The sequence below is a fragment of the Rutidosis leptorrhynchoides genome, chromosome 3 (assembly GCF_046630445.1).
Source record: "Rutidosis leptorrhynchoides isolate AG116_Rl617_1_P2 chromosome 3, CSIRO_AGI_Rlap_v1, whole genome shotgun sequence".
NCBI lineage: Eukaryota > Viridiplantae > Streptophyta > Magnoliopsida > Asterales > Asteraceae > Rutidosis > Rutidosis leptorrhynchoides.
In genome coordinates this window covers 517347820-517374877 of record NC_092335.1, presented here as the reverse complement: position 1 = coordinate 517374877, position 27058 = coordinate 517347820, and the positions used below count along the sequence as shown (strand labels likewise).

At 35.5% G+C, this 27058-nt stretch overlaps 1 protein-coding gene and 1 pseudogene across 1 annotated transcript; both read right to left on the bottom strand.

Moving 5' to 3' along the window:
• Positions 1–4186: 4186 nt before the first annotated feature.
• Positions 4187–6583, bottom strand: LOC139898301 (sinalpyl alcohol oxidase Nec3-like). The gene is made up of 2 exons (XM_071881032.1): positions 5629–6583; positions 4187–5161 (listed from the first exon to the last, which is right to left on the bottom strand). Exons 1-2 carry the CDS (start codon positions 6326–6328, stop codon positions 4275–4277), a joined length of 1587 nt encoding a protein of 528 aa, XP_071737133.1. The 5' UTR covers positions 6329–6583; the 3' UTR covers positions 4187–4274.
• A 3183-nt stretch (positions 6584–9766) lies between these two features.
• Positions 9767–27058, bottom strand: part of LOC139901872 (sinalpyl alcohol oxidase Nec3-like) — a 134895-nt pseudogene continuing 117603 nt past the window's right edge.

The following is a 27058-nucleotide window of genomic DNA, read 5'->3' as shown; positions in this document are numbered from 1 at the left end:
CTATATAATAATATGATATGGCCTCCCACAATTTGTGTGGAGAATTAGTTCTCATGGTAAGTAATGGTGAATCTTTTAATGTAACTAAAGCATGGGTGATGAGGTAATGTTTTTTTTTTTTAACGGCCAAAGAATGATTATAAATAAATAAAACGATCCCTAGCAAGGCGCTAAGGGAAAATTACAAAGGCATAGACAGCCATGAGTTCCAGTTTGAAACTAAATGACCTCTATGTTTAATCCAACGAAAAATAATTAATCTAATGAAATCAAATAAACTACTTTTGTTACAAAAAGAATCTAAGAAAACAACACCGTTCCTGAACCGCCATAAAGCCCATAAAGACGTCACCACAACCGCGATGATCCGATCTTTTGACAACGGGCGTAAACGAATACCTTCTAACCAGGTAAAAAAGGAATCCCAAGATGACATTTGAGGCATATCGCAATCAAGCCAGATACGAATTTTATGCCATAAATCCCGAGCCACATCACACTCGAAAAACAAATGATCTCTATACTCCACCCCATTATTACAAGACAGACAAACAATAGAAGAGACATTGATCCCCTTCGCGGATAGGTTACAACGAACAGGAAGAGAATCTAAACGAAAACACCATAAGAAAATATTAACTTTTCTAGGCATAAACATGTACCAAATAGTCTTAACTTGCGAGGTCGGAAGAAGCAAGTGATCAATAAGCTCTCTAGCTTTTTTAACTGTATAACGGCCATCATTATTCAAAGAGCATGTCCAAGAATCCGGGCGATCGTACAACACAGGTTTACCAATAATCCCGAAAAGACTATTAATAAGATCCTCATTTCTATCACCTAAATAATCTCTAACCCAAGTGAAAAGCCAATTACCATCAACCCATTTATCCGAGATGTATGCATTCGGGGTTGAATCCAAGTGAAGTATTCTGTTAAAATGGTGCGAAAGAGGTTCGTTTCCAACCCATAGGTCGTGCCAAAATCGAATACTACGGCCATCCCCTATTAACATGAGGTAATGTAATATAAAATTATTTATTTTCTTATTATTTTGATGTGTGTAAATTGTTATGTGAGAAAATAAACTGTTTTTATATTTCCTAGGTTTGAACCTTATAATATATACTCCCTCCGTCCCAAAATAATTGTCCTGTTGGACTTTTCAAAATCAATTTATTAAGTTTTGACTTTAAATATTCGTTGGTTTTTACTATAGAATATTTGATGAAATTTATATGAATAGATTGATTTTCAAATGTGTTTTCATTTGGTATAACTTTCATTCGATATTATATATCACAAAGAAAGATATTTAAAGTCAAAGTTAAAGAAAAAAGACTCAAAAAGTCAAAACAGGACAATTATTTTGGGACGGAGGGAGTAACATTTTTAAGTTAGAATGACAAGGTGTTCGGACACTGCATTACTCATATTCAAACTTACGTTCGAACAAAACTTTGCTCGAACGAAGAAAAATTGTTTGAACTAAGTATATGGGGACATGACACGTTTTTATTGGCCACGATCTTGGTTGTTGAGTTTGAACGAAAATTAATGTTTTCAAACTAAAAATGAGTTGAAAATAAATGGTTATTTTGACAATTTTGAGAAAAAAATGTGTAAATGAAAAAAAAAAATGTATTTTGAACAATTTCCTTATATAAGACCACTCGTAGCGGTGAGGGGCGTGGGTTGGTGGAGTGAGTTGCTTTTTGCAGTTTTTGATGAGTAGGATGGGTAGGGTTTTTGTATGGAGTAGTGGTGGTGTGAGTTTTTTTGTATGAGTTGTTAGTGGAATGATGATGTGACATTTTATTTTAATTTTTTTAATTATATTTATTTATTTTATATTTGTCACCTAACATTCAAACCACTCAAATTTTGCCACCTAGCACTCAAGCCCCAACCCATCTTACGTGAGATTCCCACTGCCGCCCCCCTTTTACTCCCAACCGCCGCCCCGCCACGGTCGAATGGGGCGTGGGATTTTTGCCAAATCAGATCTCACGGGCGTGAGACACAACCGATACAAGTCGTCTAAAGGCTAATATATTGGCTAAGCCTTAGAATGAACATTTGGACCAATACATTTGAGTAAATAGTGATATCAAATTTGAATAAGAAAAATTAATATTTAAAAAATAAATATATTATACTTTACAGTTATTTTCAACTTTGTTTATAAATTACACCACCTTTAACAATGATGGGCGTGTTGGTTTGTTGATCGATAGGGGTGGAGTGATTAATGAGCGTGCTGGTAAACTGGTAAATAATGTTTGGCGTGTTGATCGGTAAGGGTGAAGTATTTTTTTTTTTTTCATTTTCTTTTAATATAAAATGATTTTAGTTTTTATTTTTCATCCTTAAAAGTATTTTAAAGTCTCAATTTCATCTCTCACTCTAACGAAGGTTAACCGAGTCCATTAAAACTATTCACATGAACTATCCAAGTAATCTTTAACTAATTAAATTACCAAAATAAGCACAATTATATAGCTGAAAACTTAAAAACAACTTCTTCTTGCATAATTCCATTTTAATCTTTGTTACGTGCAAGGCTGAACCCACTTCTCATGAACAATGCCATTCCTAAAACTATCAATCCTTAAATCCAATTACTTTAATAAATCACATAATAAAGGAATATTAGTTGGTTGGTTTCCATGTTACAAAACGCGATGTTAAAAATTCTACTTGCAACATAGAAGATTGATATTGTAATGTTAAGTAACTTGCATAAATGTCAAGCAGCAGGCATCATTATGCAATGGGTGACATTTTGTAGCAGATGTTTATAGAAAGAACCTGAGAAGCAATACCATTGAAATAACAAATAAGTGTACTGGAAAAGGAAGACGATAAAGTGTACTGAAATTGTTGAAATTCAAATTGACCCTTACTTAAATCGAAAAAAATCAAACATTGATTTATTGATGTTAAGAAATTGATTGAAAATTAAAAATCATGATGTAACGATGAGAGCAAGAAGAAATTAATTTTTGTAATTTAATTAGTTAAAGATTACGTGGATAGTCCATGTAAATAGTTTCAACGGACTCATTTAACCTTCGTTAGGGTGAGGGATGAAATTGAGACTTTAAAATGCCTTTAAGGATGAAAATTGCAGAAAATAAAATACAGGGATGAAATGGGCAAAAATTGGAAAACACAGGGACTAAATGGGCAATTTCGTCTTGTAATTATAATAATAAATTAATTTAATAAAACACACAACTTGATATTATAATATGATTACATTGGGGTTGAAGTTGAGGTTCTGGTCGGTGAGGGGTTAACCCGGGTTCTTGTTGAATTTCTGGTAACTTTTGAATTTGTTGAAGTTGATAGATTTGTTGTTGAATTTCTTGTTGGCTCATATTGAACGAGCTAGTCGTATAATTAGCAAAACCAAGTGAAGGTCGAGATTGGTTAGAAGATGACGAGCCGGGTGTACTCGGATCGCCCGCGCCAGTTAAAATGTTATTGTAAAATGACCAATCGTGTGGGTTTGCCATTGTTGAAGTAAAAAATTGAGAGAAATTGAGAGAATATATACATGAATTGTGTAAAAATGAGTTGGGTGGTGTTTATTTCTATAAGTGAAAATTAAATTTATTTATTTATTTTATGTAATTAAAATTATATTCTCTATTTTTTGAAATTTTTGGTTTGAATCTAGTAAACATTCATTGCCACTCCCATTATTCATTGCTTTCCACGTATGCCAAGAAGCCAAACATGCCGGTTATCTTCTCCGTGCCATTCTCCAGCACATCACTGCAAACCACCGACCAACACTTTGCGTTAACAGCGTGTGGCCGTCGTGCTGGTCCAAAAAAAGTTCTAAAACGCTTTGTTAGAGATGGTCTTAAAAATTATAATTTTAAACATAATCTTTAAAGTTAGCTTTTGCATTTAATTTCTGTTATCCGGAATCTAAGTGGTCTCAATTACACATCATCCAAACAACTTGGCCTCCTCTTATATGGCCCATATTCAATGCGCTACTTAAGTTGCAGGGCTCTCCATATACTTAATGTTAGTTTTCAATATTTTCAGTCACAACTCACACGTTGATTTTGCATGAACCTCGTGAAACCGTTTATAAAAAATCTCAATACTCTTTATTGACCAATCATATAAAAACGACAAATCATGTTTATTTTGTTTGGGTAAAAAATCAAAACAAATTATTAAGACATGTATATATATGAAAATTACAAAAAACAGAATTTGAGCTACATGCCTACAAATATTCATTGACTCCATTAATTTGCAGATCGCTCGTTAAGTATTTTGGTACCAATATACCGTCCTAACATCATGATCGTTGCCTGAGGATTTGTTCCCGGCGAATTAAAAAACGTCGAAGCATCAACAACTCGTAACGAATCAACACCGATAACTTTCAAATGTCGATCGACAACTTTATTCACCAAGCATCCACCATGAATATGCCAAAATGTAGACAACGTTTTACGACAAAACTTGTCAATAGACGCCTCATCGGACGAATTATCAGGTAACGATGGCCCGATATATCTAAAAGATCTCTCCGATCCAAAAATATTAGGAAACTTATATTCTTCCATAGCTCGAGTATTCAAAATCTTTCTTAATTCTTCAACAATTTCGCCACATTGGCGTAAATCATCTTTGTTAGAGTAATAATTAAACCGGACACTTGGGCTAATTGTTACATCTGTCGATGATTTTAAACTTATTGACCCCGTTGATTTCGGCCTTGTAACTTTTCCTCCAATGACTACAATACTTAAGTCTACATTTGGAAGATAATCTAAAAAAGGTATGAATGGTATGACACTCGCAATTCGAGGGACAGCAGTAGCCTCCATGTAGGGCCCACCATTTTTTGTAATACCAGCCACACGAACTCCTACATCGGCTAATCTAACCGGCACCAGAAGATTAATTGAGTTACGTGGATTATCACGCATTAATTGCCCAACAAACGGATGGTCCTGAACAACGGGAATATTTAGAGATGAAAGGTACGAACTTGGTCCTAATCCGCTCAATAGTAAAAGCTGTGGGCTACCAATTGCTCCCGCACTTAATATCACTTCTCCATTAGCTCTTCTGTTCACTTCGTGATACTTACCTCGAGAATCATGGTATTTTACGCCAACCGCAGCTACGTATAAAACGACACAACTTGTTAGAGAATCATGGTATTTTACCAAAGAGCTATATATTAACATGATAGTATCAAGGTGTCTCTCGAACCATGAGATTATGAGTTCATTTACAAGAGTGAACAGTAGCGCTAAGCACAATTTTTGGTGATAAGCGGATAACCACGTATGAGCCACTGATTTCAGCCAATTAACATTCAGTGGTTGGTTGAATAATACAGTTAAAAAAGAAAGCAATAGCGTGTAAAAATAAATGTTAAAGATGCATGTTAACGGTCTAAAAATATTAGCATTCAAAATTTCAACCACTCCACGTTAACGGTGTAGCTCAGAATTGCTTATCCGCTTATCTTCAAAATGGTATTTAGTCATTGATCCCTCCCATATTTATATATGAAAAGTTCGTGTTGAAGTTTCTCATGAGTTGTCGATCTAAAAATATGAATAATCAAGAGAGCTGAATTACCTAAAGGACTAGAGGTAGAGAAAATGATCCGATCAACTATAGCTCGAACCACAACATGCAAGTTTTTCGGGTTGCCTTTGTTAAGAAGCTCTACGGCCCCATGTCGTCGCCCTGAATCATCATACGTCGAGCCACCTATCTTGGTGCCTTGAATATGGTTCAGGACGAACCCATTTTCTGGACCAATGCCAGCTTCTATAAATGCATTATACGTAGAATTTTGCCACTTTCGTAAATAATCAGTACGTGTAACAATACTATTTTCAACCCACTCATAGGCGTTTTCAACCTCGCTCTGATCATCAAAGTCAATACCCGAGTTTTCATAAAAGTAGTCATCGCCTCTCGAATAAAACCCGAAATTTATCATGCTACCACCTCCCAAAACTCGACCTCTTGTGTTAAGCACACCATCTTTAGAGAAAAAGTTTTGAGCCGGCGAATCTTTAAAATTTGCAGTTAGGATGGAATTTAAGGACTTATTTTCGTATGCTACGTTCTGATCCAAATTAGCTACGCCACCTCGCTCGAGTACCAGTACTGAATACTTTTCCGATAAGGTAGCAGCTAATGGGCACCCTGCAGTCCCTCCTCCCACAATTATGTAATCGTATTCGTGTTCTGGAGTATAATCGGTTGCTTCGTGTGTGAACGAAAGATAACTTTCATCTGCATAGCATAACATAACATAACATAGCATAACATAAAATATATTTGATCATTCAGTTCTAGCATTATAAGGGCCCGTTCGATTGACTTAACGATAAAACTCTAAAATGAGTTTATTATATATTAAGTCCATTAGGTTGTTTTTTTTATTATAACAGAAAAAAAGTTATTTAAAGTTAATGTTAATAAATAACGTAAAAAAATTAGTATTAATTTGGGACGGTAGAAATATCTATTACTACATAATGTATTTATTTTTGGATAAGCGATGAAACTCTCCTATGAACGAGCACATTGGCTCCCCCATAGAAGGTAAAACCTCGGGTAATCATGCCTCCCGAGTGCGAGACCTGGTACCGGGTGAATTGCGCATTATGCGCACCCTCTAGTCACACTTCCTTTTTGAACAATTTGGCATAGCCAGGAATTGAACCCGGGTGGTGTGCTTCATTGGGCAACTCGGTGGCCACTCAGGCAAGCCTGAATGGTTTACTACATAATGTATTTAATAACTAAGAAAAAAACAAAAGGGCCTAAAACATGTTACGAAAGTTTTAATGATAATTAAGTGAGGAAGAACCTGCCTGGAAGAGAATTTGGTTGTAACAAGCATAAGACTGTCAGTTGTTTTCTGACAAAGAATATGAGAAAAATGAGTACAAACTGTTGAAGGGTAATCCTCATTTTCATATTGCTATAAAAGCCTTTATGATTTAAAAAGAATATATAGATATAGATAGTTATAGATAGATACACGTATATATGCTGTATATTGGACTTTGATAAGTTGATTTTGTATTATAAATAAATGCACTATTAATCACTTGTAGTTAGGGCAGGTATACGTCCATATCTGTCATTCATTTAATTTTTGAAAACACAGAGTTTAAATAGCGTGTGGGAGGTCCATATATATTGTATATTTGTATACTATTAATTTTCCTAATTTGTTACTCCGTACTTAATTGATTCAATTTAGCCAAGAACAGAAAGAATAAATTAAACTTGCTGTATACAATTTAAAGCTTCACATATAACTTGTATTCGTATTCGTACTCGTAGTAAAAGGTTTATGGTTAAGGATCTGTTTAACTTCAACGGGTTTTTATAGTTTCACTAAAAAATCAATCGGTTATAGAAAATGGCCCAACACATTTCATTAGCCATACGAACAAATTTTTTTTATCGTATAACAAATTAAATTTTGTTGCCGTCCAATTGATTTGAGCCTTAGCATATACGGAGTATTAGATACATAGTAAGAGAGCATTCATATCAAAACGTTGTTAGGATACAAATATGATATGAATGAATATGTTTCACTATTTTTATTTGGTCAATTGAATTTGAAATTATTTTATTAATCTATTTTTTTTAACGGCGATTTTTTAGCATCAGTAGATCATTTATTTCAACGACCCTCATCATTTGCACGTAACACACATGTACGGGCGGAAACCCGAACCCGATCGACAGTACCCGGGAACACATCATCCATTCGGGCAGTGGTCCGGGTAGAGGTCCGTGAACGAATCCGGTAAAACCTCCCTATAGGGTCAATATATACCACCATTATTGGTGTTCAATTGGTTTAAAGAAAATCATGTCATCCCTAAGAATCGAACTCATGACCTCTCCCTATCCCATGACACAAAGTACATGGGAGAACCGTTTGACTATGCCCGCAAGTTATGACAATCGTAAGGTTGTCGATAAGAATTAAGTTATGTACAAAATGAGTGTAGATTGCTAGTTGAGAGTAATTTTTTACAACAAGTGTAATGATCGCATAGCCCAAACATAATGTCCTGCAATATAAGTCCAAGAGTCCATCCTTTTCTAAAACCAATTGGTGATAGAGGGACTTCCCCTTAGACTTATATACATACATTTGTTTTTATCCCATGACCGATGTGGGACTTTGGTTTGCACCCTTACAAACCTCCCCTCAAACCTAAGTCCATCTAGGCCTCCCCTCCAACGATAGTCTGGATCCAACCTTTACCGCCGCCGACTCGGAACTCTCAACCTGGTGGGAGGGCAGGGAGATTTCGATACAAGGCTTCCAGGATCAACTCATCGTGCCAGGGTCCCCCTCGAACGAGAGCTGGGTCCACTCATCGCTGCTCAAGACCGAGGGGTGCGCCACGTCGCTGCGTGCGCTCAGGGGTGCGCCCTACTGCGCCGTCCACCACATCGGGGCTATAGCCTAGCTCTGATACCACTTGTAATGATCGCATAGCCCAAACACAATGTCCTGCAATATAAGTCCAAGAGTCCATCCTTTTCTAAAACCAATTGGTGATAGAGGGACTTCCCCTTAGACTTATATACATACATTTGTTTTTATCCCATGACCGATGTGGGACTTTGGTTTGCACCCTTACAACAAGTGGGTGTTTATTTTTAATGTACAAATAAAACATGCATGTCTGAACAATAATTTTATTGACAGCTCTAGATGTCGTCATTATAAAAGTTCTAAATTTAAGTATCAAAAGGCATATATGGAATTGGATACCTTACTGCTCATTCGGTCAAAACCACAATCAATTTTAGCCAACTCACACTCTCAATATGAATTTTTCACGAATCTATACATATTATGTGTCACGGACTTCAATCTATAAACTCATGGTTAGGAAGATATCTCGATATATCAACGTGTCTATAGATTTATCAACGTCTCTATATATTAATCCCACTTGTATCTAGATGCTGATCTATTGTCAAAATTATTGGCATTACGGGCGGTCAAAGAAACAATAATATGGGTAGACTGTTTGAACCTATTTAATTTGAATCCTTCTGATCTGGTCATATTTAATCCCACAGGGTGGATTCATCTTTGTTTATTCAAGTTAGATGACACAATATTATACTAATATAGGATACGAGTATATGATCCATGATTTGCTTTGAATAAATAAACATAAAAATCATAAAACCAAGTGCATATATGGAATTGAAGCTGAACATAACGTAAACAATGGGCAGTAATGCATACATGTTCTTAGAACATGATAATATTAAGACAAAATTACATCCTTGATGTTTTTTCAAAATTTGTTCAATTGTGTATGGATGAACCTAAAATATCTTTTTATGTGATTATGTGAATCACCTTAATGTTTGAAAAAGTTGTGTCGTTGGTCCCTAAAGGTAAAGATGTTAGTTCCCCAACGTTAGTCTGCATCAAGCGCGTGAGGTGCACACAAGGGTTCATGATGTTTGAGAAAGCAAGCACTATAGACTCCAATATGTAAATGACAAAATAGCTCTGGTGTGCATCTTACGTTGAGAACTAGACTGTTACCTTAAGGGATCAACTATATGCAAGTTTTTTAAACATTAAAGGCACCCACGTCAAAAAACTACTTTAGGTTCATCTAATTATATCTAATATTAATATGACATGATACTCGTTTATTTTAGAATTATCTTAGAATTAATTTATTTCGTTTATTTTTTATTTTCTTTCTCTATCTTTATGTATTTTCATCCCAAAATACCGGCCTAACATGAGAATAGTTGCCTGTGGAGATATACTCCAGGTGGTACCGAAATTGTTAAAGCATCAACAACTCGTAAAGAATCAACTCCGACAACTTTCAAATGGCTATCAACCACCTTATTCACCAAACAACCACCACGAATATGCCATAAAGTTGACAATGTCTCGCGACAAAAAGTCTCTACAAATTCTACGGATTGATCATCTAGTAATGATGACCCGATGAATTCAAAATAGTTTCCATTAACCAAGTCAGGAAACTTATATTCTTCCATGGCTTGAGTATCCAATATTTTCCTAAAAAGTTCAACAGCATTAGTGTAAGTTTTATTGAATGAATGATTTCTGTCAAATACATCAGCCGTATATATACTAATACAATGCTGTCTGATCGTAACAAACTATTCTGTCTATATGGAAAAGATATGATCTTCCTATCACATGGTTTGACAAATATACACATGCTATAAATATAATATATGATGACTATGGTACATCTCATGATATACACAGATCTGTTAATGATATACACAATACTTATTGTCTAATATAGCGCCTCAGTTTGAGCGGGAGGGTGGACGTACGTTCAAACTGTCCCGAAAATCTTCAAACAAAACTCTAGGTAAACCTTTCGTAAATATGTCGGCAATTTGAAACCGAGTAGGAATGTGGAGTACCCGAACGTGTCCGCGAGCCACTTTTTCTCGAACGAAATGAATATCCATTTCAATATGTTTAGTGCGTTGATGTTGGACTGGATTACCCGACAGGAAAATGGCACTTACATTATCACAAAAAACAATTGTGGCTTTAGTCAGGGGACATCGAAGTTCAAGAAGCAAGTTGCGTATCCAGCATGATTCTGACACGACATTTGCCACACCTCGATATTCTGCTTCGGCACTTGATCGTGACACTGTTGGTTGACGTTTAGCGGACCATGAAACGAGAGTGTGACCTAAAAATACACCATAACCCGAAGTGGAACGTCGTGTATCTGGGCATCCGCCCCAATCTGCATCAGTGTAAGAAACGAGCGAGGACAGTGAGCTTTTGGTGAGCTGTAAACCATGACTGATGGTACCGCGTATGTAACGGAGTATACGTCTAAGAGCTTCCATGTGGCACTCTTTTGGATCGTGCATGTGTAAACACACTTGCTGTACGGCAAATGATATATCGGGTCGAGTAAAGGTGAGGTATTGTAAAGCACCCGCAAGACTTCGATATTCTGTTGGGTCTGAATATGAGGGGCCAGTTGAAATGTCCCGTTCTTATTGATTAAAAACGTTCCATATTAATTGATTTCGTTGCGAGGTTTTGACCTCTATATGAGACGTTTTTCAAAGACTGCATTCATTTTTAAACAAACCATAACCTTTATTTCATCAATAAAGGTTTAAAAAGCTTTACGTAGATTATCAAATAATGATAATCTAATATATCCTGTTTACACACGACCATTACATAATGGTTTACAATACAAATATGTTACAACAAAATAAGTTTCTTGAATGCAGTTTTTACACAATATCATACAAGCATGGACTCCAAATCTTGTCCTTATTTAAGTATGCGACAGCGGAAGCTCTTAATAATCACCTGAGAATAAACATGCTTAAAACGTCAACAAAAATGTTGGTGAGTTATAGGTTTAACCTATATATATCAAATCGTAACAATAGACCACAAGATTTCATATTTCAATACACATCCCATACATAGAGATAAAAATCATTCATATGGTGAACACCTGGTAACCGACAATAACAAGATGCATATATAAGAATATCCCCATCATTCCGGGACACCCTTCGGATATGATATAAATTTCGAAGTACTAAAGCATCCGGTACTTTGGATGGGGTTTGTTAGGCCCAATAGATCTATCTTTAGGATTCGCGTCAATTAGGGTGTCTGTTCCCTAATTCTTAGATTACCAGACTTAATAAAAAGGGGCATATTCGATTTCGATAATTCAACCATAGAATGTAGTTTCACGTACTTGTGTCTATTTTGTAAATCATTTATAAAACCTGCATGTATTCTCATCCAAAAAATATTAGATTTTAAAAGTGGGACTATAACTCACTTTCACAGATTTTTACTTCGTCGGGAAGTAAGACTTGGCCACTGGTTGATTCACGAACCTATAACAATATATACATATATATCAAAGTATGTTCAAAATATATTTACAACACTTTTAATATATTTTGATGTTTTAAGTTTATTAAGTCAGCTGTCCTCGTTAGTAACCTACAACTAGTTGTCCACAGTTAGATGTACAGAAATAAATCGATAAATATTATCTTGAATCAATCCACGACCCAGTGTATACGTATCTCAGTATTGATCACAACTCAAACTATATATATTTTGGAATCAACCTCAACCCTGTATAGCTAACTCCAACATTCACATATAGAGTGTCTATGGTTGTTCCGAAATATATATAGATGTGTCGACATGATAGGTCGAAACATTGTATACGTGTCTATGGTATCTCAAGATTACATAATATATAATACAAGTTGATTAAGTTATGGTTGGAATAGATTTGTTACCAATTTTCACGTAGCTAAAATGAGAAAAATTATCCAATCTTGTTTTACCCATAACTTCTTCATTTTAAATCCGTTTTGAGTGAATCAAATTGCTATGGTTTCATATTGAACTCTATTTTATGAATCTAAACAAAAAAAGTATAGGTTTCTAGTCGGAAAAATAAGTTACAAGTCGTTTTTGTAAAGGTAGTCATTTCAGTCGAAAGAACGACGTCTAGATGACCATTTTAGAAAACATACTTCCACTTTGAGTTTAACCATAATTTTTGGATATAGTTTCATGTTCATAATAAAAATCATTTTCTCAGAATAACAACTTTTAAATCAAAGTTTATCATAGTTTTTAATTAACTAACCCAAAACAGCCCGCGGTGTTACTACGACGGCGTAAATCCGGTTTTACGGTGTTTTTCGTGTTTCCAGGTTTTAAATCATTAAGTTAGCATATCATATAGATATAGAACATGTGTTTAGTTGATTTTAAAAGTCAAGTTAGAAGGATTAACTTTTGTTTGCGAACAAGTTTAGAATTAACTAAACCATGTTCTAGTGATTACAAGTTTAAACCTTCGAATAAGATAGCTTTATATGTATGAATCGAATGATGTTATGAACATCATTACTACCTTAAGTTCCTTGGATGAACCTACTGGAAAAGAGAAAAATGGATCTAGCTTCAATGGATCCTTGGATGGCTCAAAGTTCTTGAAGCAAAATCATGACACGAAAACAAGTTCAAGTAAGATCATCACTTGAAATAAGATTGTTATAGTTATAGAAATTGAACCAAAGTTTGAATATGATTATTACCTTGTATTAGAATGATAACCTACTGTAAGAAACAAAGATTTCTTGAGGTTGGATGATCACCTTACAAGATTGGAAGTGAGCTAGCAAACTTGAAAGTATTCTTGATTTTATGAAACTAGAACTTTTGGAATTTATGAAGAACACTTAGAACTTGAAGATAGAACTTGAGAGAGTTCAATTAGATGAAGAAAATTGAAGAATGAAAGTGTTTGTAGGTGTTTTTGGTCGTTGGTGTATGGATTAGATATAAAGGATATGTAATTTTGTTTTCATGTAAATAAGTCATGAATGATTACTCATATTTTTGTAATCTTATGAGATATTTCATGCTAGTTGCCAAATGATGGTTCCCACATGTGTTAGGTGACTCACATGGGCTGCTAAGAGCTGATCATTGGAGTGTATATACCAATAGTACATACATCTAAAAGCTGTGTATTGTACGAGTACGAATACGGGTGCATACGAGTAGAATTGTTGATGAAACTGAACGAGAATGTAATTGTAAGCATTTTTGTTAAGTAGAAGTATTTTGATAAGTGTATTGAAGTCTTTCAAAAGTGTATAAATACATATTAAAACACTACATGTATATACATTTTAACTGAGTCGTTAAGTCATCGTTAGTCGTTACATGTAAGTGTTGTTTTGAAACCTTTAGGTTAACGATCTTGTTAAATGTTGTTAACCCAATGTTTATAATAACAAAAGAGATTTTAAATTATTATATTATCATGATATTATGATGTACGAATATCTCTTAATATGATATATATACATTAAATGTCGTTACAACGATAAACGTTACATATATGTCTCGTTTCAAAATCATTAAGTTAGTAGTCTTGTTTTTACATATGTAGTTCATTGTTAATATAATTAATGATATGTTTACTTATCATAATATCATGTTAACTATATATATAACCATATATATGTCATCATATAGTTTTTTTACAAGTTTTAACGTTCGTGAATCACCGGTCAACTTGGGTGGTCAATTGTCTATATGAAACCTATTTCAATTAATCAAGTCTTAACAAGTTTGATTGCTTAACATGTTGGAAACATTTAATCATGTAAACATCAATCTCAATTAATATATATAAACATGGAAAAGTTCGGGTCACTACAGTACCTACCCGTTAAATAAATTTCGTCCCGAAATTTTAAGCTGTTGAAGGTGTTGACGAATCTTCTGGAAATAGATGCGGGTATTTCTTCTTCATCTGATCTTCACGCTCCCAGGTGAACTCGGGTCCTCTACGAGCATTCCATCGAACCTTAACAATTGGTATCTTGTTTTGCTTAAGTCTTTTAACCTCACGATCCATTATTTCGACGGGTTCTTCGATGAATTGGAGTTTTTCGTTGATTTGGATTTCATCTAACTGAATAGTGAGATCTTCTTTAGAAAAACATTTCTTCAAATTCGAGACATGGAAAGTGTTATGTACAGCCGCGAGTTGTTGAGGTAACTCAAGTCGGTAAGCTACTGGTCCGACACGATCAATAATCTTGAATGGTCCAATATACCTTGGATTTAATTTCCCTCGTTTACCAAATCGAACAACGCCTTTCCAAGGTGAAACTTTAAGCATGACCATCTCTCCAATTTCAAATTCTATATCTTTTCTTTTAATGTCAGCGTAGCTCTTTTGTCGACTTTGGGCGGTTTTCAACCGTTGTTGAATTTGGATGATCTTCTCGGTAGTTTCTTGTATAATCTCCGGACCCGTAATCTGTCTATCCCCCACCTCACTCCAACAAATCGGAGACCTGCACTTTCTACCATAAAGTGCTTCAAACGGCGCCATCTCAATGCTTGAATGGTAGCTGTTGTTGTAGGAAAATTCTGCTAACGGTAGATGTCGATCCCAACTGTTTCCGAAATCAATAACACATGCTCGTAGCATGTCTTCAAGCGTTTGTATCGTCCTTTCGCTCTGCCCATCAGTTTGTGGATGATAGGCAGTACTCATGTCTAGACGAGTTCCTAATGCTTGCTGCAATGTCTGCCAGAATCTTGAAATAAATCTGCCATCCCTATCAGAGATAATAGAGATTGGTATTCCATGTCTGGAGACGACTTCCTTCAAATACAGTCGTGCTAACTTCTCCATCTTGTCATCTTCTCTTATTGGTAGGAAGTGTGCTGATTTGGTGAGACGATCAACTATTACCCAAATAGTATCAAAACCACTTGCAGTCCTTGGCAATTTAGTGATGAAATCCATGGTAATGTTTTCCCATTTCCATTCCGGGATTTCGGGTTGTTGAAGTAGACCTGATGGTTTCTGATGCTCAGCTTTGACCTTAGAACACGTCAAACATTCTCCTACGTATTTAGCAACATCGGCTTTCATACCCGGCCACCAAAAATGTTTCTTGAGATCCTTGTACATCTTCCCCGTTCCAGGATGTATTGAGTATCTGGTTTTATGAGCTTCTCTAAGTACCATTTCTCTCATATCTCCAAATTTTGGTACCCAAATCCTTTCAGCCCTATACCGGGTTCCGTCTTCCCGAATATTAAGATGTTTCTCCGATCCTTTGGGTATTTCATCCTTTAAATTTCCCTCTTTTAAAACTCCTTGTTGCGCCTCCTTTATTTGAGTAGTAATGTTATTATGAATCATTATATTCATAGATTTTACTCGAATGGGTTCTCTATCCTTCCTGCTCAAGGCATCGGCTACCACATTTGCCTTCCCCGGGTGGTAACGAATCTCAAAATCGTAATCATTCAATAATTCAATCCACCTACGCTGCCTCATATTCAGTTGTTTCTGATTAAATATGTGTTGAAGACTTTTGTGGTCGGTATATATAATACTTTTGACCCCATATAAGTAGTGCCTCCAAGTCTTTAATGCAAAAACAACCGCGCCTAATTCCAAATCATGCGTCGTATAATTTTGTTCGTGAATCTTCAATTGTCTAGACGCATAAGCAATCACCTTCGTTCGTTGCATTAATACACAACCGAGACCTTGCTTTGATGCGTCACAATAAATCACAAAATCATCATTCCCTTCAGGCAATGACAATATAGGTGCCGTAGTTAGCTTTTTCTTCAATAACTGAAACGCTTTCTCTTGTTCATCATTCCATTCAAATTTCTTCCCTTTATGCGTTAATGCAGTCAAGGGTTTTGCTATTCTGGAAAAGTCTTGGATGAACCTTCTGTAGTAACCAGCTAGTCCTAAAAACTGGCGTATGTGTTTCGGAGTTTTCGGGGTTTCCCACTTTTCAACAGTTTCTATCTTTGCCGGATCCACCTTAATACCTTCTTTGTTCACTATGTGACCGAGGAATTGAACTTCTTCCAACCAAAATGCACACTTTGAAAACTTAGCGTACAATTCTTCCTTCCTCAATACTTCTAACACTTTTCTCAAATGTTCACCGTGTTCTTGGTCATTCTTTGAGTAAATAAGTATGTCATCAATGAAAACAATGACAAACTTGTCAAGGTATGGTCCACACACTCGGTTCATAAGGTCCATGAACACAGCTGGTGCATTAGTTAAACCAAACGGCATGACCATAAACTCGTAATGACCGTAACGTGTTCTGAAAGCAGTCTTTGGAATATCATCTTCTTTCACCCGCATTTGATGATACCCGGAACGTAAGTCAATCTTTGAATAAACAGACGAGCCTTGTAGTTGATCAAATAAGTCATCGATTCTCGGTAGTGGGTAGCGGTTCTTGATGGTAAGTTTGTTCAACTCTCGGTAGTCGATACACAACCTGAATGTACCATCTTTCTTCTTGACAAACAAAACAGGAGCTCCCCACGGTGATGTGCTTGGTCGAATGAAACCACGCTCTAAAAGTTCTTGTAATTGGCTTTGCAGTTCTTTCATCTCGCTGGGTGCGAGTCTGTAAGGAGCACGAGCTATTGGTGCAGCTCCTGGTACAAGATCTATTTGAAATTCAACGGATCGATGTGGGGGTAATCCCGGTAATTCTTTCGGAAATACATCGGGAAATTCTTTTGCAATGGGAACATCATTGATGCTCTTTTCTTCAGTTTGTACTTTCTCGACGTGTGCTAGAACAGCATAGCAACCTTTTCTTATTAGTTTTTGTGCCTTCAAATTACTAATAAGATGTAGCTTCGTGTTGCCCTTTTCTCCGTACACCATTAAGGGTTTTCCTTTTTCTCGTATAATGCGAATTGCATTTTTGTAACAAACGATCTCCGCTTTCACTTCTTTCAACCAGTCCATACCGATTATCACATCAAAACTCCCTAACTCTACTGGTATCAAATCAATCTTAAATGTTTCGCTAACCAGTTTAATTTCTCGATTCCGACATATATTATCTGCTGAAATTAATTTACCATTTGCTAATTCGAGTAAAAATTTACTATCCAAAGGCGTCAATGGACAACTTAATTTAGCACAAAAATCTCTACTCATATAGCTTCTATCCGCACCCGAATCAAATAAAACGTAAGCAGATTTATTGTCAATAAGAAACGTACCCGTAACAAGCTCCGGGTCTTCCTGTGCCTCTACCGCATTAATATTGAAAACTCTTCCACGGCCTTGTCCATTCGTGTTCTCCTGGTTCGGGCAATTTCTAATAATGTGGCCTGGTTTTCCACATTTATAACAAACTACATTGGCATAACTTGCTCCGACACTACTTGCTCCGCCATTACTCGTTCCGACACCATTTGTTCCTTTCGTTCTATTAACCCCTGGTCCGTAGACCTCACACTTCGCCGCGCTATGACCATTTCTTTTACACTTGTTGCAAAATTTGGTGCAGAACCCCGAGTGATTCTTTTCACACCTTTGGCATAGTTGCTTCTGATTGTTGTTGTTGTTGCGGTTATTATTGTTGTTGGGATGATTGTTGTAGTTGCTTTTGTTGTTGTTGTTGTTGTTGTTGTTGGGCCGTTTGTTGTAGTTGCGATTGATGTTGCGATTGTTGGGATAATTGTTGCGATTATTGTTGTAATTGCTGTTGTTGTTGTATTGGTGATTCTTATCACCGTTTTCCTCCCACTTTCTTTTGACTTGCTTCACATTGGCCTCTTCAGCAGTCTGTTCTTTAATTCTTTCTTCAATCTGGTTCACTAGTTTGTGAGCCATTCTACATGCCTGTTGTATGGAGGCGGGCTCGTGTGAACTTATATCTTCTTGGATTCTTTCCGGTAATCCTTTCACAAACGCGTCGATCTTCTCTTCCTCATCTTCGAATGCTCCCGGACACAATAGGCACAATTCTGTGAATCGTCTTTCGTACGTGGTAATATCAAATCCTTGGGTTCGTAACCCTCTAAGTTCTGTCTTGAGCTTATTGACCTCGGTTCTGGGACGGTACTTCTCGTTCATCAAGTGCTTGAATGCTGACCACGGTAGTGCGTACGCATCATCTTGTCCCACTTGCTCTAGATAGGTATTCCACCATGTTAACGCAGAACCTGTGAAGGTATGCGTAGCGTACTTCACTTTGTCCTCTTCAGTACACTTACTTATGGCAAACACCGATTCAACCTTCTCGGTCCACCGTTTCAATCCGATCGGTCCTTCGGTTCCATCAAATTCCAAAGGTTTGCAGGCAGTGAATTCTTTGTAGGTGCATCCTACACGATTTCCTGTACTGCTAGATCCAAGGTTATTGTTGGTATGTAGCGCAGCCTGTACTGCGGCTATGTTTGAAGCTAGAAAAGTACGGAATTCCTCTTCATTCATATTCACGGTGTGTCGAGTAGTCGGTGCCATTTCCTTCAAAATAGTTAAATGGAACAAGTTAATCATACAGAATATTAAGAGTAGTTAATAGTATTTCGTAGCATAATATGAACTCATTTATAAAAGCTTTTTCTTCATATTAGCGTTTTATAAGTTTAAATTCGGGTAGTACCTACCCGTTAAGTTCATACTTAGTAGCTACTATACAATTCAACTACTACAATTCTATATGAAAAACTGATTATAATAATATTTCGCGTTCAAACTTTTATACAATATTTTACAAACTTACAATACCGCTTATTTTACATAAAGCATGAAATATAGCACACAATAACTTTGATACAAGATAGTTGTGAAGACAATTCTAGCTAGTACACAAGTCGTTCAGCAAAGGCAATAAATACACGTAATTCATACGTCCAGAAACAAGTCATGCATTCTGGTTTTACTAGGACTACTTCCCATCCTTGGTCTTGTGCAACATAACCGTTATGGCCGTTGATAAGACAGCGTGTTGTAACGTCATCAAAGGGACGAGGGTTACGTAATGTCCAACAGTCCCGTAATAATCTAAAAACCTCATTTCTTACCCCAATTACCGACTCCGTCACTTGTGGAAACGTTTTGTTTAATAGTTGTAGCCCGATGTTCTTGTTCTCACTTTGGTGAGAAGCGAACATTACTAATCCGTAAGCATAACATGCTTCTTTATGTTGCATGTTAGCCGCTTTTTCTAAATCACGAAGTCCAATATTCGGATATATTGAGTCAAAATAATTTCTTAACCCGTTGCGTAAAATAGCATTTGGGTTCCCCGCAATATATGCGTCAAAGTAAACACATCGTAACTTATGGGTTTCCCAATGTGATATCCCCCATCTTTCAAACGAAAGTCTCTTATAAACCAAGACATTCTTGGAACGTTCTTCGAATGTCTTACAAACTGATCTCGCCTTAAATAGTTGTGCCGAAGAATTCTGGCCGACTCTAGACAAGATTTCATCAATCATGTCTCCGGGTAGGTCTCTTAAAATATTGGGTTGTCTATCCATTTTGTATTTTTAAACTGTAAAATAGACAAGAGTTAGATTCATAAAAAAAAATACTTATTAATACAAGCAATTTTTACATATATCATAAAGCATAAGAACACTATATTCCATATATTACACCACACGAATACAACTATCTTATTCCGACTCGCTCGTTTCTTCTTCTTCGGTTTTGGTTCGTTTTGCCAAGTTTCTAGGGATATATGATGTTCCCCTAATACGAACCGTCGTTGTCCACATTGGTTTAGAAAAACCTGGTGGTTTAGAGGTTCCCGGGTCATTGTTACAACTTAAGGACTTCGGGGGTTGACGATACATATAAAGTTCATCGGGGTTGGAATTAGATTTCTCTATTTTTATGCCCTTTCCCTTATTATTTTCTTTTGCCTTTTTAAATTCAGTTGGGGTAATTTCTATAACATCATCGGAATTCTCGTCGGAATCCGATTCATTGGAGAATTGGTAATCCTCCCAATATTTTGCTTCCTTGGCGGAAACACCATTGACCATAATTAACTTTGGTCGGTTGGTTGAGGATTTTCTTTTACTTAACCGTTTTATTATTTCCCCCACCGGTTCTATTTCTTCATCCGGTTCCGATTCTTCTTCCGGTTCCGATTCTTCTTCCGGTTCCGACTCTTCTTCCGGTTCCTCTTCGGGAACTTGTGAATCAGTCCACAAATTATTCCAATTTACATTTGACTCTTCATTATTATTAGGTGAGTCAATGGGACTTGTTCTAGAGGTAGACATCTATCACATAATATCAAACACGTTAAGAGATTAATATATCACATAATATTCATATGTTAAAAATATATAGTTTCCAACAAAAATGTTAAGCAATCATTTTTAAAGAAAACACGGTCGAAGTCCAGACTCACTAATGCATCCTAACAAACTCGATAAGACACACTAATGCAAATTTTCTGGTTCTCTAAGACCAACGCTCGGATACCAACTGAAATGTCCCGTTCTTATTGATTAAAAACGTTCCATATTAATTGATTTCGTTGCGAGGTTTTGACCTCTATATGAGACGTTTTTCAAAGACTGCATTCATTTTTAAACAAACCATAACCTTTATTTCATCAATAAAGGTTTAAAAAGCTTTACGTAGATTATCAAATAATGATAATCTAATATATCCTGTTTACACACGACCATTACATAATGGTTTACAATACAAATATGTTACAACAAAATAAGTTTCTTGAATGCAGTTTTTACACAATATCATACAAGCATGGACTCCAAATCTTGTCCTTATTTAAGTATGCGACAGCGGAAGCTCTTAATAATCACCTGAGAATAAACATGCTTAAAACGTCAACAAAAATGTTGGTGAGTTATAGGTTTAACCTATATATATCAAATCGTAACAATAGACCACAAGATTTCATATTTCAATACACATCCCATACATAGAGATAAAAATCATTCATATGGTGAACACCTGGTAACCGACAATAACAAGATGCATATATAAGAATATCCCCATCATTCCGGGACACCCTTCGGATATGATATAAATTTCGAAGTACTAAAGCATCCGGTACTTTGGATGGGGTTTGTTAGGCCCAATAGATCTATCTTTAGGATTCGCGTCAATTAGGGTGTCTGTTCCCTAATTCTTAGATTACCAGACTTAATAAAAAGGGGCATATTCGATTTCGATAATTCAACCATAGAATGTAGTTTCACGTACTTGTGTCTATTTTGTAAATCATTTATAAAACCTGCATGTATTCTCATCCAAAAAATATTAGATTTTAAAAGTGGGACTATAACTCACTTTCACAGATTTTTACTTCGTCGGGAAGTAAGACTTGGCCACTGGTTGATTCACGAACCTATAACAATATATACATATATATCAAAGTATGTTCAAAATATATTTACAACACTTTTAATATATTTTGATGTTTTAAGTTTATTAAGTCAGCTGTCCTCGTTAGTAACCTACAACTAGTTGTCCACAGTTAGATGTACAGAAATAAATCGATAAATATTATCTTGAATCAATCCACGACCCAGTGTATACGTATCTCAGTATTGATCACAACTCAAACTATATATATTTTGGAATCAACCTCAACCCTGTATAGCTAACTCCAACATTCACATATAGAGTGTCTATGGTTGTTCCGAAATATATATAGATGTGTCGACATGATAGGTCGAAACATTGTATACGTGTCTATGGTATCTCAAGATTACATAATATATAATACAAGTTGATTAAGTTATGGTTGGAATAGATTTGTTACCAATTTTCACGTAGCTAAAATGAGAAAAATTATCCAATCTTGTTTTACCCATAACTTCTTCATTTTAAATCCGTTTTGAGTGAATCAAATTGCTATGGTTTCATATTGAACTCTATTTTATGAATCTAAACAAAAAAAGTATAGGTTTCTAGTCGGAAAAATAAGTTACAAGTCGTTTTTGTAAAGGTAGTCATTTCAGTCGAAAGAACGACGTCTAGATGACCATTTTAGAAAACATACTTCCACTTTGAGTTTAACCATAATTTTTGGATATAGTTTCATGTTCATAATAAAAATCATTTTCTCAGAATAACAACTTTTAAATCAAAGTTTATCATAGTTTTTAATTAACTAACCCAAAACAGCCCGCGGTGTTACTACGACGGCGTAAATCCGGTTTTACGGTGTTTTTCGTGTTTCCAGGTTTTAAATCATTAAGTTAGCATATCATATAGATATAGAACATGTGTTTAGTTGATTTTAAAAGTCAAGTTAGAAGGATTAACTTTTGTTTGCGAACAAGTTTAGAATTAACTAAACCATGTTCTAGTGATTACAAGTTTAAACCTTCGAATAAGATAGCTTTATATGTATGAATCGAATGATGTTATGAACATCATTACTACCTTAAGTTCCTTGGATGAACCTACTGGAAAAGAGAAAAATGGATCTAGCTTCAATGGATCCTTGGATGGCTCAAAGTTCTTGAAGCAAAATCATGACACGAAAACAAGTTCAAGTAAGATCATCACTTGAAATAAGATTGTTATAGTTATAGAAATTGAACCAAAGTTTGAATATGATTATTACCTTGTATTAGAATGATAACCTACTGTAAGAAACAAAGATTTCTTGAGGTTGGATGATCACCTTACAAGATTGGAAGTGAGCTAGCAAACTTGAAAGTATTCTTGATTTTATGAAACTAGAACTTTTGGAATTTATGAAGAACACTTAGAACTTGAAGATAGAACTTGAGAGAGTTCAATTAGATGAAGAAAATTGAAGAATGAAAGTGTTTGTAGGTGTTTTTGGTCGTTGGTGTATGGATTAGATATAAAGGATATGTAATTTTGTTTTCATGTAAATAAGTCATGAATGATTACTCATATTTTTGTAATCTTATGAGATATTTCATGCTAGTTGCCAAATGATGGTTCCCACATGTGTTAGGTGACTCACATGGGCTGCTAAGAGCTGATCATTGGAGTGTATATACCAATAGTACATACATCTAAAAGCTGTGTATTGTACGAGTACGAATACGGGTGCATACGAGTAGAATTGTTGATGAAACTGAACGAGAATGTAATTGTAAGCATTTTTGTTAAGTAGAAGTATTTTGATAAGTGTATTGAAGTCTTTCAAAAGTGTATAAATACATATTAAAACACTACATGTATATACATTTTAACTGAGTCGTTAAGTCATCGTTAGTCGTTACATGTAAGTGTTGTTTTGAAACCTTTAGGTTAACGATCTTGTTAAATGTTGTTAACCCAATGTTTATAATAACAAAAGAGATTTTAAATTATTATATTATCATGATATTATGATGTACGAATATCTCTTAATATGATATATATACATTAAATGTCGTTACAACGATAAACGTTACATATATGTCTCGTTTCAAAATCATTAAGTTAGTAGTCTTGTTTTTACATATGTAGTTCATTGTTAATATAATTAATGATATGTTTACTTATCATAATATCATGTTAACTATATATATAACCATATATATGTCATCATATAGTTTTTTTACAAGTTTTAACGTTCGTGAATCACCGGTCAACTTGGGTGGTCAATTGTCTATATGAAACCTATTTCAATTAATCAAGTCTTAACAAGTTTGATTGCTTAACATGTTGGAAACATTTAATCATGTAAACATCAATCTCAATTAATATATATAAACATGGAAAAGTTCGGGTCACTACACCAGTAGTTGCACTTAACTTGCCATTGGTGTCAACGGGAGTTTTAACTATGTTGTAGTGTTTCATACCAGCACGAGTAAGAATGCCTTGTGCATTTGTTTGTTGGCTCAGGAATAAACTTTGTTCATTAGTAGTAACAGAGATGCCCAAGAAATAACTAAGTGAGCCAAGATCTTTCATTGCAAATTCATTCGAGAATGAGGTCATCAAGGTAGTGCGAAGTTGTGGCGAAGACGTGACTAAAATGATGTCATCGACATATAAAAGTAGGCAAGCAGTTTCGGGACCGTGACTGTAAATAAATAGAGAATTGTCAGACATGCTGTTAGTGAAACCAATAGGTCCGGCAAAGTTCGCAAAGCATTGGTACCATGCTCGGGGCGCTTGCTTTAATCCGTATAACGGATTTTTAAGTAAGCAAACATGATCTGGGCGAGAAGAGTCACGAAAACCATATAGTTGGTGCATATACACGGTTTCATTCAAAGAGCCATGTAGAAACGCATTTTTAACATCGAGTTGGTTAATGTTCCATGATTTCGACAATGCGATGGTTAATACGAGACGAATAGTTGCAGGTTTTACTACAGGACTGAATGTTTCGGTGCAGTCAATACTAATAGTTTGAGAACGACCATCTCCCACTAACCTTGCTTTGTATCTTTCAAGAGTACCGTCAGATTTTAATTTGTGGCAAAAAATCCACATGCTACGAATAATGTGCATCTCAGGTGACCGCGGTACAAGAATCCAAGTATTATTATCCATTAAAGCGTTATATTCATCAACCATGGCCATGTTCCAATGAGGGTCAGAAAGAGCATCTTTGGGGGTGCGAGGAATGGGTGAAATAGTTGTGGTAGATGATAGATTGAAGGGAACTTTTGGTTTATGAATACCGGTCATGCTTCGTGTTATAATATTACGAGTAGGAGGTGATGTAGAAAGATCAGTTTGCAATGAGTTAGAACGTGGATTTGAAGTATTTTGTGAAGGAACAGAAGAAGTATGATCAGACGTGGAAGTTTGATTAGTGGAGGTGGAGTGGGACGAGGTATTAGATTGGGCCGAATTAGAAGAAGTGGCCGTGGCTGATGAGTTATGTTGGCCCGAATTTGATGATTGGGCCGAATGAGAGGGGGTATTGGTGGCTGATGACTGATTTTGGACCGAGGTGGATGAGTGGCTGAATAAGTGGTTTTGGGCCGAAGGTGAACAGGAAGTTGGATCATGTCCAGGTGGACTTGTTGTGGATTGAGTGTTTGAGCTAGGTGATTGACTTTGGGCTTGAGAGAAGGTCCTGTTTAGTATATGTGTGTAAAGAGGATGAGTGGGATCAGTGAGTATGTTGTAATTGGGAGTTTGAGAAGACTGTAAATTAGCGAAGGGAAATTTGGTTTCATCAAAGATGACGTTTCTGGAGATAATAAACTTTTTAGTTTTAAAATCATAGCATTTGTAGCCACGATGATGTGGTGGATAACCGAGAAATATACATGGTGTGGAACGGGCTTGAAGTTTGTTAATAGTTTGAGATGGAAAGAGTGGATAACATAGTGTGATGTCCCCGTCAAAACACTTAACGGCTCTGTCACTTGATCCCACATCTTGATCATAACTCTATATGAATTTAATAAATAACCTTGCATTCTTTATTTAAAAATGATTTCTTATAAAGGAAACCTACCAAAATGTGTAAATTTAGAAAAACCATACATTATTACTTAACCAAAAGTTGACCAAAAAAAGTCAACAACATCCACTATTAAATGTATCAAAATAGAATGCAAGTTAATGTTTAACAAAAGATGCCATCATAAATATGCAGACTCTCTAAGCACAGCGGAAGCAATCAATCATGAACCTGAGAATAAAACATGTGAGTAACTGTCAACAAAAAATGTTGAGTGAATTATAGGTTTAATATTGTAAACAAAATCTAATTTAAACCATAAAAATTTATGTTTTAAAACATAAAAACTCCTTTTTGGACCACTAAATTATATGTTAGAAAACATATAAAAACATTATTCCATTTTTCGTGAGCCACCTGGTAACTACTTAACCATTTATTTACCCTTGCCAAACACAATAAATAATATACACCGAACAAGTGTATCTACAACAAAATACGAAGTACTAAACATTCCGATTATAAATTGCTAGCGCGACTAGCTCGAAATGGGGTTGTCAAACCCGATAGATCTATCCATAGGATTCGCGTTCACCAGTAGAAACCAGTGATTACAGTTACCAGACTAGGGAATATTTTTGTTCAACTCACAATGAATAATTTAAACCAATTTCCACTTGTGTTCAAAATATAAGATAAATTACATGTATTCTCATCCCAAAAGATTTAAAATAGAAAATGGGACTATAACTCACCTTAATAGTAACGAAGTAACCAACACAAATAAGCGAACAGCAAATGAGTACAGTGATCAGGAATGATCACAACGCCGACCTATAAATAAAGCAGGTCGATATAAATAACTAACTTAGGTCAAGTCTTAGTATGATAGCTATTGTACATGTTGCAAGTAGACATAGGACAATACTCAGCATGCATCAGTTTGATCGGAACAGCTTACAGACACACACTTTCTATTTTTAGAAAGTTTCTATTTTTAGCAGGTTTCCATTTTTGGAAAGTTTCTATTTTAGGAAAGTTTCTATTTTTGGAAAGTTTCTATTTTTGGAAAGTTTCTAAATTTAGAAAGTTGCTATTTTTAGAAAGTTTATAAGTTAGGAAAGTTCCCTTAATTAGAAAGTCAACAAAAGTCAACTGAAAGTCAAAGTCAACCGAAAGTCAACTCAAAAGTCAACCTTGGTCAAACATAGTCAACGTTAATTTTAAAAGTGTAAGTTATAATAATAATGTA